Genomic DNA, 18,444 nt, shown 5'->3' on the forward strand with positions numbered 1-18,444 from the left:
GACATACGTCTCCGGCGTTACTTTGTGAAACTGCTTCATCATAAAATAAAATAAAAATACTTTACTCCATTCCACACTTTATTTTAAATGGTACGACATGATATCAGCATGATATGCAGAAACCCGGGTCGTACTATTTAAAAGAAAGTGTGGAATAGAACAAAGTGTTTTATTTTATTTTATGACTGCAATGAAGAGATCAAATCATGGTATAAGAAATAGAGGATGCCTAATATTTTTTGCCTGCCGCGTGCATGGTGGTGAAATATACATGAATTTGCATGAGCAAATATCATCCCCGGGAATCGATCCTCGGACCTTAGACTTTCCGAGACAATGCGCAAACCCACTACGCTATTCAGGCTCCTGTACACCTGGTGTAGTACACTCATAAAACCTCGGTACAATTGCAATGGAAATTTAGGAACCTAGCGTAGTGGTATACACAATGGCCCAGAAAGCCAAAGGTCTATGGTTTGATTCACAGTCCAGGGCAATTATTTCTCTTCGCAGTCCATGGAAATAGAAGATACTTCTTCAGAGTATTAAAATTTATGCTGGAGTTGTGCTTTAGATTCATTGGCTATAGACTATTTCCCACTCACACTGGCATTGCCGTCAGCAAATTAGCTTTTGGACGTGAAATAAGAGAGATCGTATGAAAGACGTATGCTTATCAGTATGGAATAATCATGGCGCACGCACGAATTTTCAAGAATTCAAAAATAAACGTGGCTGTCCCGCCGATCCAGGTGGGTTTTTAGACTGCGATCTCGCACGTTAATGTACGACCAAGGAGAGGTTTCTTGTTTTTAACTATCAGATTAATATTTTTTCAAGTCGTAAAAAACAATTTTACGGCAAAATAGGAAATAATGAATAGAAAATAATGAATCATGATAAAAATCGATCAAAAATATTTTCCTCCCTCAGTAATTTACTGCTCGTTCTAGTGATATATGGAGAATGAATTTTTAATATTTCATTCATTATGGCTATGTAACATGTACTATGAGGTTTGCGAGCCTTTACCTTATTTTTAATGACCATTGGTTGATAAATTCTTTCATAATCAATACCCTTCTCATTTCTCACATAACTTCGCGGAAATTACAAATCAAGGCAATAGAATTCAAATTCCTTTCAAATTGTGGTCCGGTTATATTTCCTTGAAGCCTGCGAGCTCAAGTCTCCACTCTCCATTAACGTTACCGTTTTCATCCAGGGTGGTTGTAACAGTGAATCGAGGACTTAAAATTATTTTAATTTTATTCTAGGGTAATAACATATAATACACGTGCGAAATTTCATCTGAATCTGCACGCTTTCGAGTAAACGTTACAGCCACTTCCAGCATGAGGGACTGATGGGAGTGCTGGAGAATATTTGGTAAACGAGTGAGAGGAAGGATGAGAAAAAGATTTGATATAGAATGAAAGGGAATTGGTATTATTTTGTGGACGAAGGAAGTCCATGAAGGGAGGGGAGACTGCCAGAATCCTTCGTGGATACGCCATGCAAGCCTAACTTAATCGGTAGAATACTTTAGTAATAATAAAAATTTTCTTATTCGAGGAAATGTTTCCGCCACGTTAATCCAGAAACTCAGAATTGTTCCGGCTAGGATCGTGAATGGAAGTTCACCTAATTTACGCCGCGCATGCGCGTGAATTGCGTGCTACGTACCGTATTTGGTTCCCTGGGCCGTAGTTCCGCTGCGAGAGCACACCCGCGGCCCACTTCTTCTTGCCGCCCGAGTGGTGCACGTGGTGCCCGTGGTGCTGGCTCCCTCCCCTGCCCCGCAGCGACAGCACGCCGCCGTACTTAGCGTCCTCCCCGGCGCTGGCCCCCGCGTCTCCCGGGGCCATCGAGTCCGGACCCTCGGGCCCCGAAGCCGAGTCCTTGCGGAACACGGTGACGGTGGCCACCGTCTGCTTGGGACTCAGCTCCACGCTCACCGTCCATCGGCGCCCCACGCTCGGCTCTGCACCCAGGATGCGAACGCCGCTCTTCACTCTCGCCCTATACAATGGGGATACACAAAAAATAAGCAAGGTTAGAAAAACGATATTTTGCAGAGCAGGAATAACATATCGGCCATTCCACGCCATCTAAGACTAGCGTTGACCGCATTGCAGCGACAAATTGAAAAATTCGTTTCACTCCTGATTGGAAACCTCCCGAATGTTCATAGAATAGAAATACAATATTATATTACACAGTAGATAATTATTATAGGAATAAAAATAAAACATTAAAAATGAAAATATTTAAATTGACGTTTTTCAGCAATAAATAATAATTAAAATAAAGACAATTACATCAATATTTTGGTCAGATTTTCATTTTTTAATTGGAAAAAAATAAAAAGGAAGTCATCCGTTTACGTTTATGGAGCATCGACTGACGTGACGCCTAAAGTTTTGAATTCGCGAAAAACGACCGTTAAGCAGCTGTTTATTCGACATTAGCAAACCGCTCTGAAAGTTATTATGTTGGGAAGAAAACTTGTACACCGATTTTCTTCAAATCTGAGAGGTAACCCCAGAGCGAGTTTGCGTGGAATTACACATATATGAAAGTCATTCCTTTTTGATACAGCATTGGCATAAATTCTATAGCAGGCAACTGTCTTTTATGACATTTTAGGCTTTGGAGAAATGATTTTAGCTTTTTAATATTCTCTACCATATTTATTAAGGCCCAATCGGTACCCAGGCTGATACCTTAATATCAAGGATATCACAAAGTATTCAAAGGGTAGACTTACACCAAAGGGTAGTGGGAACCTTGAAAATGATTGAACATTGTTGAAAACCCCAAGTTATCAGTGAATATCATTTGAAACATTACAAAAAGTTCAAACCAGCTCCTACATAATTGGTTCTGAACAAATAAATACCGTTTGAATCAAAATAAGCAATACAATCAAGTAATATTCAATAGCAAAATTGGATTCAGAACTCACTCAATTAAAACAAAGATAATCCATAAGAAATCATATGATTCAAAACTTGGTCATTGTAAAATAAGAAGAAAACATAAGAAACTTGATCAATCAAACTTTACAGGCCATATTGGGTGTCACTGACTTCTTAAATTTTCCACTTAGTTTGAAATTCTATTCTTTTCTATGATGGAACCAATTGGTTATGCTGTCAATATGATTCTCATACCATAAGTATGCAACCAAATGAATCAAATTAAATCTTTTCTTTATGCAAATAGAAAATTACAACTGCCGATTAAGCCAAAAATGCACTTTGCATTCATCAGAAATGCGTTATCAATGCGTTATCTTATTGTAAACAACAAGTTTTAGGAAGGCGGAGTTTTAATTCTCCAGGAATTTTTAATGAAGGCAACAAGGAGTCCTCATATTGTAAAGGTGCTTGATTATATTCAATTTAATTATTCAAATATAATAATTTCATTCGTTTATTGCTACGTTTTTAAATTTAGTATACATAATAGATTAAAATAACCGGCGGAAACAACGACATTTGATATGGTGAGAAAGTTAAAATAAAAAGAAATGATTATCATATGGAAAAAGCATTTACCTTCAATTCCCCATTTACGTGGACTATAGGCCAAAATAGCATATTATTCGAAATACTTAGGAAACAATATCTTCTGGCGGAAAATGCGAATGCATATCAACATGATTTCCTTTTAAATAATAAATAAAAAATTCCATTGAAAATATGGGAAATCGAGAGCCATTGGTAACTCTTCATTAAATTGTTGAGTAAGCAAGAGGAGCCTATTAGCAACGCAAAGTTTACACATCATTTGCGACTACGCCGAATTACAGCAGTGGTCTAAACCCTTTTGGGTGGAATAAAATATAACTTTTTACCCGCATACTACCCAAATCCCTCAAAACTCATTGTTTGAAAAATTTCTTAAGGGGCACGGAAATTCCAAATTGATTTTCATAACAATCCGACGCACTTGAGATGAAAATAGTTTGTGAAATATCCCGATTAGTTTTTCAGATCATTCAACCACGAATATACTTATCGTAGTTTTCTACTTGCACAATAAATAGCTATCAAAATTTACTCCTAAATTAAATTATAACGAAATGAGACACATCCCTTGGCAGTGGTATCCATTTTGCACAAAGCATTAGCCAAGTCGATAAACTAACACCCTATCATCAACCAGCTCGAACAAAATTTAATAAAGGAATCCAATGGTTCATAAGCTGAGCCCAGCGAGGAAATTAAGCATGGAAATGGAGAACTTAAATAGAATTAACGTCGCGTATGTACGTGCTTGGAACACGAAAACCTCCAAATGAGGAAACATAATGTACTTCTGGTCACCAAGGGTTATAAAATGGTGACGCGGATTCGATAACGTACACACTTGCGGATGTTGTAAAACGGATATCGAAATTATTGTCGATAAATGAATACCACCTGGGAAATGTGTAGCCATTTTAATTTTGTTTACCAGTTTTATATATTCCGGTACACGCATGTATCTAATGAAACAATGGGATATTCAGAAATAACAACGACGACAGTAGGGAAAAATTTTTATTGTTAGCGTTCATCAAGCGTCCTCATGAGCTGCATCGCTTTTACGCTTCAGGTAGATTTGTGCAATAATAATTCGCCGATCGGAATGAATTATCTACAATAAAAAAACTGCAGATGGTTTTTTTTAAATGCCAGGGCTTTTATTCGATGAGGCTGAATCCGATGCCTTTAATCTTGCTTGATGAGGTAACGTGAATTTAAAGCGCGTGAAACAGGTCGAATCATATTTGCTGAGGCGAGAATGAAGCTAATGGCCGTGTATATATCCACTCGTTTCGAAAACAAAAGAAATTCATAATATGAAACGCAAAATCATCCCAGTCAAGCCAGCTATTTAGACGGTTCAACACTGCCGCAGAGTTTCATCCCCAGATTATGCTCGAAATTGATGAAAAATACAGGATTCGTATCAAGAGAAGGGTATTAATCTTGTTTGACGGAAAAAATGAGCAAGAAAAAGCGTGGGAATAATTCATGAAAATTTTGAAAAAATCGGTGGAATAAACAAAAATTGCAAATTGAATGAGAGAATTTTTGACAAAGTTAACGCAAAATAATCAAGGTTGGTGATTGTGTGCACAATGGGTGTTGATTACAGTTGTGCTAACGAGGTAAATTGAATAACGTGTAGAAGGTAAAGTATTTTTGATTGCTAAAATAAAAAATACCTTAACTACTACACGTTATTCAATTTACAACGTTAGCACAATTGTAATCAAGCCCCATTGTGCATACAATCACCAACCTCGATTATTGTGCGTTAACTTTGTCCAAAGTTTGTCCAACCAGTCAATTTTTTTTCTCAAACACTTATGAACATTTTTCATTTATTTTAATCATTGAAGAAATTGATCCGGTTCTGACAGCAATCAAAATTTATAACGGAAATCAGAGCATGAGTCGGGTCCACTCTGTGGAGAAAATGCAAATTTCTTTCGCATTAAAAAACAACATCATTGATAAATAAATTAACAATTAGTAGACAGCAATTCATATAGCAGCCTGATAAAAAACACGCAAAGATTGTAAAATTTTGTTTTCGGGGATTGCTTTATGTCTTCCTTCTACTAAATTATTCTTTTTTCAGAAAATAGTCTTCTTGATGCCATTTCAATTTTATTAATAGGTTATTTCCAAACCAGAGGAGTTCCACTCGTTGTTATTGACTCCTTTTCAAAGTCTGGGGGGTAAAATAAATTCAGAAATTACAAATGTGCAACGCTGGTACGAGAGTACGCTAAGTACGAGAGGGAGGATGCATTGAGTTGTGGGCTTGCTCTCAAGCAACAGAGAGGAGTGGTCAAAGCCTTGAAATACAAAACAACACTGGTAGATTCAGCAGAGTTTTCACACTAACCACTTCTTCTGTACATATACAAAGCAATTGAAACCATTAATTCGAATTTTATCCATGAATACATGAATTACTATGTAAAGTATCCATTCATAGAAGAAATTTAAACTACAGCTGCGGCAGCCCCAAGCATATGCACAACAACGGTTCATTCCAAATTTATACCGACGCCCGCGCCTGGGGTTAATTTCGACCACATGTTCCCAAGTCAAAAGACCATTTTAATGATACCAAAAAGTTACTAAAATTATGCTCATAATGTGGGAACGTTTCATCGTGGAAGTTACGGCATAAAGAGGGCTTATTATGAAACCCATTTGTGATCGAAGGCTTTAGATTAAGATGGACGTGAATCGAATATGCACAAAATCACACTTTTTTCTTTCAAGCAGCATGTTCAAATAACGTGCCTATCGATGAGCATGTATTTATTCAGGCTACACTGGACAAATTCAGAACACGGTCCTGCATGCATGTCGAATTCCCATGGGTTCTTAACAACTCTTGCGGAGGTAAAATTGATATTTCTCAATTGATAGTTAAGGACGTTTTCTTCATGATAGAATATGCAGCAACTCTTTCCCTAGCTAGCTATTTTCGCGGCACTAGAAACCCTTTGTGGTGGAGAAAATATCATGAAGTGATTCGAAAAATGATGGGGAATACCTTATGCCTTGGAGGCATGCGAGACGAGTCTGAGTACCTCCAAACGATCGATACACATGGTTCAAGAAAAGAAAATACTCAAGAAGTAGCGATAAATTGTAAAAATAAACTTTTATAGGTCAGAGGAAGTTATGACCGAAGTTGTATTTGAGATAATTTATAATAGATGACTGTGGTTTTCAATGTCTTCGTTCTACATGTATTTCAAAATCAAAGATCAATATAACAAGAGGAACCATATTAATATTGGAAAAACCTGAGGTCGATTGCGTTAATACGTGGAATAAATACAGTGAAATTTTCTTTCATCGAATACGATCATTAAATTATGGATTTTTCAACAAGACTTTTACATCGCACCATTTAAAAGCTCATACCTTTATATTGCACCTATAGCGTTTTTCTAGTAACCTAGAAAAATATATTCTTTAAGGAGTGAAGAAAAATTCTCATTTTATTAAGAAAAATGCCTATTTTCGTGAGGAGACATTGAAAAAATTCTGCAGAATGATGTACCATCCACCAATGAGTTTTTTCTCGCTTGACTGTATTGGATCTTTTCTTAACTCGAGCATAATTTTTCGCATATTCCTTGCTCGCTGATTCTTGCCAAGCCGTAGAATTGAAAATTTTCAATGTGTGTTGTTTCTGCGTAATTTTTGCCATTCTGGATACCTTAAAAAATAAATTTGAATTTGTTTTACTTAAAATACATATTTTCAAAACACACGTATAGTCAATTACCTATCTTTACCTAACTTCTGGCACGCATAAATATGTTAATGCCGAGCAATTGAAATTCAATTCATTACGTACTTTAACGCTATTTTTAAATAATAAATCTAATTATTAATGCGATTTTATCTAAGTATAAAAAATACTAGCGAGGCAACCGAATTCGAATCTCCAATGAATTCGAACGAGGCAGCCGAATTCGAATGTTAGGCATCGTGACTCTTCACCAAACCCTTCGCGATCATTTCACAGAATTTATGGTCGTCCCCTTGTAAGAGGCAGAAAAAAATTCCACCATCTCCGTACGTGTTGCGCTCCCTCCTTAAAAACCTCCTTCCAACTTCACTCTCTTCAAAGTTTTCGACTCTTTCCACACTTGGACGCTTCATTTTTCACCGCCTCGCCGGAATCCAAATTCATGTACAAAATCCGATCGCAAGAAGTTGAATCGACGCTTCCCCCCAACTCTCAAGAGTGGTATCTGAGAGGGCGACGTGCGGCCGCGACAGAGACTTCGTCATTTATTCTTGAATCACTATGCCAAAGTCGTATCTCACCGCGTAGCTCAAGGATTTCACCACTTGTCGCCGCTTCGAAGCCTGACCGATGAGTGCCATCCCTCGTTTCGAAAGCTTGAATTTTTTTTCGCGATTCTTCCGTTGAGTCTAGAAAAAAAGATACCATTCTTGCTCCACGATTTGAATTCGCTCATCAATATTTTTTCAGTCCTACCGAATCGCCGTTTCAGATCGACATGGATGAGTGCCACGGGAGGAAAGGATCGTCTGGCAGCTTGAAGAGAGACAGAAATATAGCCCCGCAACCGGTCAGCAAGTGCATATCTCAGAGAAAATATCATATGACATTTTTGCGCTAAGTATTAAAGCTTCCTGAGTAAATATGGGTACAACATGAGTTAACGGCAAAAATTTTGTTGTAAAACAATATAAAACATTACGTAAAATGAATGCATTAAAATGATGCGCGTTGCATGTGTAATTATTTAACTAGTAAACAGATAAGGTTCGGGTTCTACAATGAAGTATTATAGTCGGCCTCTCTTTAGATTCTAAAGTAAATTCTTATACTAGACCTATATAATGTATTAAAAATGAATTCTTACACCAGGCCTGTCAAATAACAGCATATTAGATTTTGAAGTTCTAAAAGAACAGACATGCTTTAAGATCAGGCTTCAAAATACAAAAATGAAAGATCAGCCATCAGGGTGAAATAGACGGAAGGGGGTAGTTGGGAGGGTTCTCAGTCCGTCCCACCGCTGTGTATCTCACTGGAAGTCTCGTCGGCAAAGTGATCAAAGTTTCGCAGAGGAAGCGTGGGTGCATGAGTGGATTACTTGCATAAAGCGTCGACAGGGCAAAGTAAGAATGAGGAGGCAAGGGCGAAGAGAGCCATTAGCCTGAAATTGACGGAAGATTGCGGGGTGGGGGTTGGGTTTGCTGAACGGAGTGGGAGGCTCGTGGGGAAGGGTGATTCTGGGAAATGAAGCTCGAAAGATTGTGCCAGAGAGAGAAGAAGAGAAAAAGTTCTAAACCCCTCGCGAAGGGTTTTATCTTCTCGAAAATTCTCGTCGCCCTTTTCTCTTAAGATTTATCAGCCGTGGATCGTGTCGACGTGCCATCCTGCTTAGGAAAGTCCCAAATCGGGTTAAACGTGGATAGAGTGGATCCTGACTCGACCTGCTAGTAAAAAGAAGGATAACTTTGAACAAAGTTTGGATCATTTTTTCTAAGTAGTTGTTACATGACTTAGCCGATCGACCCATAGCCAACGCCCGCGAGGATGTTTCTCCAGCTCCCTCGGCGTACACGGCTTACAGTTTGAATTATCTTTGAACTGGCGCTGATACTGACAAATTTCGATGAATAAATTTATCAAGTAAGTATATTATCACTATTTGTTGAAGAAAAACATGCTTCACTGATCCACTGAGAGTCGTTCTACGATTAAAAGTCCCTTACTTGGTTTTTGCTTTTCTGGAGAGCATGGTTTGACTGAAATCCTAATAGTTATTCCGCAAAGTAAATCGATTGTGCATAAGACGTACAAAACTTACAGCTAGTGCCCAAAGTTGGGTATAAAGGGTAGAAAAATAGAAAAGTGACGTTCTTTGGGAAAGAGTAAAATAAATGAGAAGTTGAATTTCAATTTATAATTGAAATTATGCTAAAGAAGAGTAGCAGTGCAATAGTAAAACTCGTCTCCCTATTTTATTCTCCGCTTCCATTAACCCACTATATAAATGCGAAAAGGTTCGCGTTATATGAAGAAGTTAACGTGTTCGCAAACACTGCAATCCAGTCGCAAACGCGTTGCATTTTCCTCAGTAGCGAAAAACGACAGAGGCGCTGAGATAAAATTTTTTAGCAATACGAGTGGGGGAAGAATTGGAGGAAAACTAACAGAATTCCGAAAATTTTGGGAGGAAGGATGGAAGTTAGAGATGGAATATAAGAGATAACAGAAGTATAGTGATACATGAAAACCATTTCAGGAAGGTAGAGAATGCTACTTCTCATTTAAAGTCCAGGAAACAAGAAACTGAGTAGCTTTAGATGAGATTTGGCCTAAGCGAGGAAAAAATCCCACCTTTTTTTTAAAAAACAGAATGAGTAATAAATTGAAAAAAAAAACTATTTATAAAGCGACCTTACTCCAGAAAATATTCAGCCCGGCCAATTCACCAACCGAACCAAGAACTTGTGGCTTTACAGGTCAATTCTAGCCCAAAAGGATACGCATTCTTCTAATTTGTGGAATTTATCGAGGCGTATTCTCTAAAATTAATTCAAAAAATTAATGTTTTCCCTCACTGGCATTCTCTAAAGAAATGGCCAGAGGAAATATTTTTCTTACGTTTTTCCACGGAAACATTTCTCCCGCGCCATATACCAATCCAGCCAAACACTTTTAACTTTTTTGTGCGATTTAATGTCCAAAACTCTATTAAGCTATCCTCTTTGGAGGAAAGTTTTCAGGATTACAGGGAAATCTCGCCTATAAAGTACAAGAGACCAAATGAAAATATGAATACCGCGGTAAAACGAATACCACACTCCCCTGGGACCAACGGTAAACGTAAGAGTGGTGCAAATTAAATGCATTTAAAATTGAAAACTGAAGCTTCAAACACAAATCTCAATAAGCCACACATCATATAAGTGGAATCATATATCAGTGGGATGATATATTCTTGGACGTAGAAGGCTACTTTTTAAAACATAAGAAAGCTAAATCCTTTTTAGCTATCTAGGAATTATTCTAAATTTATAGAAAATTATATGATTTAAAACAAAATATTTTAAATAATAAACGAAAAGGATGATGCTCATGCTCTTTAAGTATATCCGCAGTCCGGACTCTTAGTCTCTAGATTGCGATAGAGAAGTACTTAGGTGTTTATATCTCAATGTGCAATACCAAACTACCAAATAATTATTTTGTAACAAGATGGTCAACATTCTGCAGGTGCAATGATATAAGTAAAACATCTTGCTAAGGTAGTAGTTTAAAAGTTGTGAATAATAATTCCTTTTTAAGGTGTAGTAGGAGACGTAGAAAGACAATAGTCGTACCAATTGCGGAAATGAACGAAAAATAAAAGAAAGGAATTCGTTGAGGAAAATAAGCGGAAATTGACCTCAGTGAGTTCTAACCCCCAAGGGACACACTCACTCATCACACAGCTGGCTATAAAACCTTCAAGTTATAATATTTCTTACTTCACGATTCACTGCATAATAATTCATGCATATAAATTCCAAGACAATCCTCTTGTCGTCGAGCCTTTCGTAGGAGTTAATTAAAACATCAGACAAATGTTTCGCGGAATTTTTGAAAGATTAGCCCGAAAAGGTAATGAGAATTAAAAACTGGCGAATTAATCAAGAGGAGGAAATTCTCTGCAATGAGGATTATAATAAAATAAGCAAGGGAAAGTCAGCAGTATAGGAATCATTTCAACTCACTTGATTAAACCTCGTGACTTGCCTAAAAATGAAGTTTTGATCTTATATTTACCTTGCTAAAGACCATACGTTTTTGTTTCTAATCACAGTCTTTCTTAAAAAATAACTAGCTGTAATAGGTATAAAGAATTTAATAAATAAAAGATTAAAAACCGATGTTAATTTATTATAGGTGAAATAAGAACATCTAGAATTCTAGGAAATAACCACCTTAGACAGATAAAACGAATATGAACACTTATTTCTACAATACACCTTCACCTTCTAAGCCTGCATGGCAAGCAATAAATTATTTTCAAGGAATAAAATATTTTGGCTCCTCAAGCAATGGAATTTCCTCCCTCCTTCTTTTAGGGAAAAGATTGAGTAAAAGCAGAAATTTTTTAAGAGACGAGGGATCCACTAGCGTTGCAAACATATAAAAGTGAATTTAAGGTATTTGTGGTTAGCATTTAATGCTTACTAATTCGCATGAACTAGGAAGCCTTAGTCATTAGATTTAGCTGAAAATATTAGAGCGTATTGTTGATAAGTTCACTAACATTTTTAAAGAAATGATAAAAAAACAACTAAGTAAAGCTTTAGTAAAAATATTCCTACTACTAAGGAATGAAAATTTTTTAAGGAATGAGTTTCCTCAAAGTGAATGGAAAAAAACGAAAGTTATTGTAGGGTAGTACTTGGGTCATCAGCTTGGTACTAAAAAATTTTTATTTTGAGAATAATTCATGCATATAATTCCAAGACAATCTTCTTGTCGTCGAGCCTTTCGTAGGAGTTAATTAAAATATCAGTGGCCAGAATTATTAAACTTGGGCTACAAATAAAAGTTCCATTGCCAGAAACGATTACCATGCTTGCGCAGAAACGTTAAATTTTCACCAGTACTGGACCACTTAGGAGGCATATAACACCTTCAAATATCCTGAACGCGGCCCGAATTTTTACAGGAATGGATGCGTTTAACGAAAGCTAGATACAGATCACAAGAGGCTACCCTATAATACAATAAAACATATTGATTGGCTATCTTTTCCATCACAGCAAAAAAATAATTAGGCTCTGCTTCCCATTTCCCGGGAAATTTTGACAGAGTTATATGACGCCCAATGGCCAGCGCAACATCTACATCTACATATCACCCTGCGAGCCACCTCTAGGGTGTTTGGCAGGGGGTGATCAATCGCCAGCATGCTATTCGATTCCCAACGATTGCTGCCATGCTTTAAAATACTCAAATGCGTGGTGGCTCAGAGACAGGAAGGGGCACCTCTATCTTGAACGTGTGAGATTCACACGCTTGTAGATTATTCTGGCGAGAGCTCTACCTAAGCTCTAATTCAGGTAATCTTTGGGTTGAATCACTGAGTTGATGAAGTTATCAAATAATTTTACCCTTAATTTGTGCTTATAAATTGAGTTTAATTCATGAATAACAACCGCAAAAGCTAATATGATTGAGTTCAGACTTGACCAGTTATTTAAAAATTATAGTGAGTCTACTGATGTTGCGTCAGGCAGTCGTGCACCATTCAAGCAATAACAATTGAATAAAAGGTAGATCACACCATATATCGTAAAGATTCATTCTCTACGTAACGTTTAATGCTCCAATATTTCATTTCACTCAGCCTAGTTCTAAACCATGCACCCCATCAGCCGAGTTGGCTTGGAAAGCATGCACTGTCCTTTGCGTGGATTTAATTCTCTCCTCTTTCGCGGCGGTGGATGCTGGCCTGAGGCAGGTAAGCTCCTCTACGAGCGATTAACTCATTGGCGCACCGCATCGTCCATTTTCGCCGCTGCCGAGGCAACGGATTATGCTTTGGGGTCTGAGCACCGCGGGTATCATTTTGGCGCGGTCTGCATCACATCACACCGCCGCGCCGAGTCGGCCACCGCTGCGATAGCCTCGCGGGGCAACGTCGTGATTCTTCGAGTCTTTTGGGGTTATACGAGCATGTTGCTCCTGGATAACGGCTTGAGCCCACCGTCAATCACGGGGATACTCAGGCATTTTCCTCCTCAATTGACTGCGAGCAGAGAGGCTGGTCGCAACTTGTGAATCAAGAACTATATGGCCAATAAGCAGGAAAAAAAATCACATGCTAAAAAATGCAGAACATTACTACTATATGCAGAACGAAATTTCCCCGGACAAATTTTCTCCGTAAACTTTATTGGGATCAGGAAAACTATTTGTAGCCCGAAAATAGGCACTACAAATTTTGAAGGATTTGCTTGAAAAAATATTTTCCACAGCATTAAAAATATTAAATTACAGTGTTATTCCACATTTTAAGAATCGAGTGGTGGACATGTGCAAACGTGTGAATGCTATTGTTGTTTTCTGCTGGCGGAACACATCCTAGTGTAATCTTGCTTTATTGCTAATAAATCTGTCAATCTAAGTACTTTTAAGTAAACAATAATGTTTTTATGGCGTCCCTTACTCCGAGTCACTGAGAGGATTTGTATTTTTTGGATTTATAAACCGTTTAACCAAATACATATTCATGGATTTTCGCCATCTTTTTTTCGTCAGGTCTATGCATATTTTGGTACGACTCTCCACCAGTTTTGGTACCCTCTGTATAATTTATATTTAGAAAATTATTTCGTATACGACAAACATTTATGGGGGTGAAGTTTTAAATTTCCCTTAGAGATGAATAATCGAATTTCATTGCTGTAGCAATAGTTTTACTATTTCCCACAGCCTTCTGTGATGCATCAATTTTTATAGAGTGGGTACCTTAACAAACGGAGGTACGACCGATGGAGACAAATTTAATTATAGATAATGGATTTCAGTGTTCGTATTATCAGGTAAAAAGTGAGAAACACCATGAATCAATTACCGATGAGTAAAGAGCAGACAAAAGAACAACAATTCCCACAAGCCACTGCAAAATAAAATTACACCGCCAGAATTAATGAGACTAATAGTGATATATATTAGACAGTTTTGGTGACATTAATGTATTTACTATTACATGATAATACAAGGAAAACAAGGAATTACACAATAAATACAAGGAAACTAAAAAAATATGTCCATAGCCTAATGTCTCCAAATTCTATGCAACTGTAACACAGCTGTTGGCAAAAGATTAAGCCAAGCAGAGTAGCCGAAGGAAGTAGATGAACTTAAAAATAAAGTTCTCGTGAAATGAAGAGAAAACTGTTGAGGGAAAAATTGGGTTGAAAAGCCAAAATTGGGGAGAAAATGAGGTTTATGCGAGGGACTCGAAGTAAATTAGTTACGAATTGGAATGATGGCGACAACAACAAAAAATTTGGGCCTGATGACGAGCAAGAAATTTTTTAAAATAAGATGTTTATTTCCATGAAGATCGTATGAATGTCAAATGAAGGGAGAAAATGGGCAATTTTGACGATAGAGTAAAAAGTTCGAAGGTCCAAATATGAAATATAATGGATAAAAGTTTCAAAGTCAGAGGAAAAGTCGACGCCATTCAGCATTTAGTTTTTTCACTTAAAGTTTTTGTTCTTCCTGATAATCTAAAAATTATTCCATCCCAATACCAGAGTAACTTAGATGACCATCAGAAGTTTATTTGGTAAGTTCACACTTTCTCATTCAATTTTATCAGAGACAAATCCTTCAATGGTGACAAAAACAATATATTTGTAACTAATGTCGATCATAATTCTTGTTTTAATTAGCGTAATCCCGAACATAAATTCTAAATTCTAAAACCCCATGATCAATTGAATGGTATTAGATTAATGAAAATACACAAATAATGAAAATAGTCTTTTTCTATGCTACTGAAACAACTGCAAACTCTGGTAATTAAAAAGGAAACATGATGAAACCTCTGCATCAATTGCGGGAAATCTTCTCTGGATTTCCACCGGTTTAATTCGTTGCATATCACTAACGTTGCACATCACTCTAATCAGGCTGATTCCTTGACCTTGGTGACGATAGGCGAGTTGACGTTCACTGAAACGTTAGTGATATGCAACAAATTAAACCGACAGAAATCCTGAGAAGACTTCACGCAGTTGAATAAAGGTTTTTGCTTCATTCTCTTGGCTACTTCTTAGCCTTTTGGAATTATTATTGCTATTAGTGGTCTTGAGAGTGGGTTACGAGACGGATCAGAAAGTTTATTAATTCTATTGGTCGGGAAAGTGTTAATTCACGCAATTGATTCTTTGGCTTTTAGTTGAAAGTTTTCTCTTAAAAATCATGCAAAATTTATAAGAAAATTTTTTTCTGAAATGAATTTATAACCATGCAGCATACCATTCTTAGAACGGAGGATAATTAAAGGCGTGAACTATCAATTAGATAGCTCTATCGCCAAGGGCACTGTCAATGAAGCTCTTATAACATATCACGTATATATACGTATTCAAATGGGTGGTTGTTTCATGTCCTTGAAGAGCCCCCCACTTAATCGATTTTTTTCCTGAATTTCCACGGTTGATCTATTGTATATATTTCTTTAAAACCTATTTTTAACCTTTCAGACCATCATTTTCCTTCCAAAACCTATAAAAATGTGAGAAATACCAATATTAAGTGTGATTCTAAGGTACCGTAACGTTGATGGCCATGAGAATAAAGCATAAATGGCAAAAATGTGAGAAATAGGAATTTAAACAACCGCTTTCATACCCCTAAATAGCCCCTTGCTCAATCGAAATGTCATGTGGATTATTTCTCAACACCCGGGATGCCTTCATTTGTCTTTATTGTTGGTGGGGAAACGGGTATTTTTTAATCAGAGGGCGCACTTGGAATCGCCGCCACTGTATCGAAGTGAGAAGGGTATGGGGGAGTGAGATGGCAAGAAGAGGGGAGGTAATGGCTGCGATTGGGCCATTCGGCGCTCGGCGTCCGGATAATGGCGGTGACCTAACACGGGGCAAAAGACTGCCTTTCCCTCCCCCACCATCACCACACTCTGCATCTCATAAAAGCGATAAAACTCACCCACACCGCGTTGCCCAAATGACTCCGACCGCGAGTTGTATCTCCGGGGGCAGTTCCGGGTCGTTTTTGTGTGCGCCGCGACAGAAAGAGTGCGTGAGTTGTTCCATCAACACGCACGCGCACGCAAAATGAATTTGAATGCGTGTATACCCACGTTATACACGAGACGACTTTCTACCTTCATCATTGGACTTCGATTCAATTCATAAGAGCTTCCACTATTTTTAGTTCCCTCTTGAAGTGCTTAGCGGTGTTAGCAAATGTATGAATGTTAAAAACATGTATATATGAGATGATTTCTAGCCACGCTTCGTGAATTCACATGAGCAATCCAAAGCAAAAGAAATGGAAAAATGTGAAGTCAGGGGCAAGAGAAGGTGAAAGAGGTTTAGTTTGGTTATAATTTTGCTAAGTATGAAAGAAGTCCTTGGAAGAAGAAGAACTCCTTAATGATAAACATAAGAATCTCTTTTTCTTTAATTTTAACTAGCATTAAGAATTTATTGATTTTATTTTTAAATGTAATTAATTCACAACCTGATCAAGGGCTCAGCTCTCTTTTCATTATGCGTGAAAGAAAGTCATTTAACAAAATATCACGAAGAGGAAAGGAAATCGTTCACTGAGGAGGCCAAATTGAATCACGTTATCAGTTGAAGAACTATTAAATGTAGTTAGTCACTGAGTATCTCTTACAAACCCCTCAACTTGCGATGAAGGAAGCAGCACTAAGTACGGGGTGGTCTACGTGGAGAGACAGGGTTGAAGGGACAAGGATTGCATGGTTTCGATGGGCGGAAGGGACAGTCCAGGTGATATCCCTTGTTCGCGGTGTCCCTCATGACGGCCACTCTGCGTAGATTAAGCGCAATGGCGTGGAGGGTTGGAGGAAAGGGGTCAGGAATCGCCGAAGCGACGCGCCGAAAATGGGATCGGATTTCGCCCAGCATCCGTCCGTGCGGGGGGGGGGTTAGGTTTGTCCCGCGGTCATCGCAAGTGCTTTAAAGATGCATGCCATAGGGGAAGTGAATCCGGGGACTATAGCCATGCGGATCACCACAAAATCCATTGTCTCCGTGGTTTGCTGGACATGTTGTCGTATGTAGGCTTGGAAAACTTTCAAATCTACTGAATCCCATCATCATTGGCACTATAAAATTGTGCCAAACCCGAGCAGATTTTTCTTATACTATTTATCTACTTGAAAAGTCAACAATTTTTGGCATCAACTGTCTTACACGTGCAATATATTTCTCTGTACCATTGACAGTTTAATTAATTTACCATCGATGATAGTCCTCGTTTGACTTCATTTTTTAAAAGTTTTACTTCCAATTTATCCTGTTTAAGTTTACCAAATAACGAAATGAGTCTCTTAATAAAAAAGAAATCATTGCAAGTCTTTCGTAATTGAAAAATTATTGCATTCAGTTAATTTTTTAAAGAAATTCAATTTTGATTTTCAACCTATGTTTGTTAGGTAACGCATTGTCAAAAGAATACTTCTATATGATTACAGCTATTATTGTGGAACTGGCTAAGTTTTATTCTTTCCAGACAGTGATTACAGTTCCTTGAATCGGAAAGTAGCAATCACCGAAGCCTTATGGATTTAGACCAAGCTTTACAAGGTGTATGAATGATAACCTGATGCAGGAGAGAGACTACCCAATCCTTTTTCTCATCGCTAAGTCATTTTTAATTGTCATTACTTTACGTATGTAACTTGCGATACTCCTCAAGCGCTATAAAAATGTTGCGTGCTATTCCTGCCTCTGCAACGCGTGAGCGTTCTACGTACTCACCATAAACGAAACTGGCATGATAAAGCTCGCCCGGAATAATGCAAATTTTCAATGAAAAATAATGAAATATGATATTTAGATCTAAAAAAATACAGCATTAGACCGCGATAAGAATTGCAATATAATTCTTATTGATTTACACTAAAATTCTTCGGTGAAGTCACGTTTAGTTTTGCCCGCTAAAATAACGCTCCCTTCTACTGCTGAAAATGTTAAACAGAGAGTGATAATACTATTGTTATAAAATGTTTCACTGAGCTCGAAGTTAATGTTGTAATTATTTTAGAGCCAAATTATTTTAGATTCTTAAATATACTGTGGTCGCAGCCATCAGCTTTTCAATAATTTTTCCCGGACAAACTTCATGCAC

At 37.6% G+C, this 18,444-nt stretch overlaps 1 protein-coding gene across 2 annotated transcripts in view; it reads right to left on the bottom strand.

The window, feature by feature from the left end:
• LOC124158549 overlaps positions 1-18,444 on the bottom strand; it is a 577,153-nt gene that overhangs the window by 48,485 nt on the left and 510,224 nt on the right. For both annotated transcript variants that reach the window (XM_046533700.1, XM_046533699.1), the window contains exon 3: positions 1,687-2,022. In XM_046533700.1, coding sequence (XP_046389656.1) covers positions 1,687-2,022 — 336 coding nt within the window. The remainder of the gene's footprint in view (positions 1-1,686; positions 2,023-18,444) is intronic.

Source organism: Ischnura elegans, chromosome 5, assembly GCF_921293095.1.
Source record: "Ischnura elegans chromosome 5, ioIscEleg1.1, whole genome shotgun sequence".
NCBI classification, from domain to species: domain Eukaryota; kingdom Metazoa; phylum Arthropoda; class Insecta; order Odonata; family Coenagrionidae; genus Ischnura; species Ischnura elegans.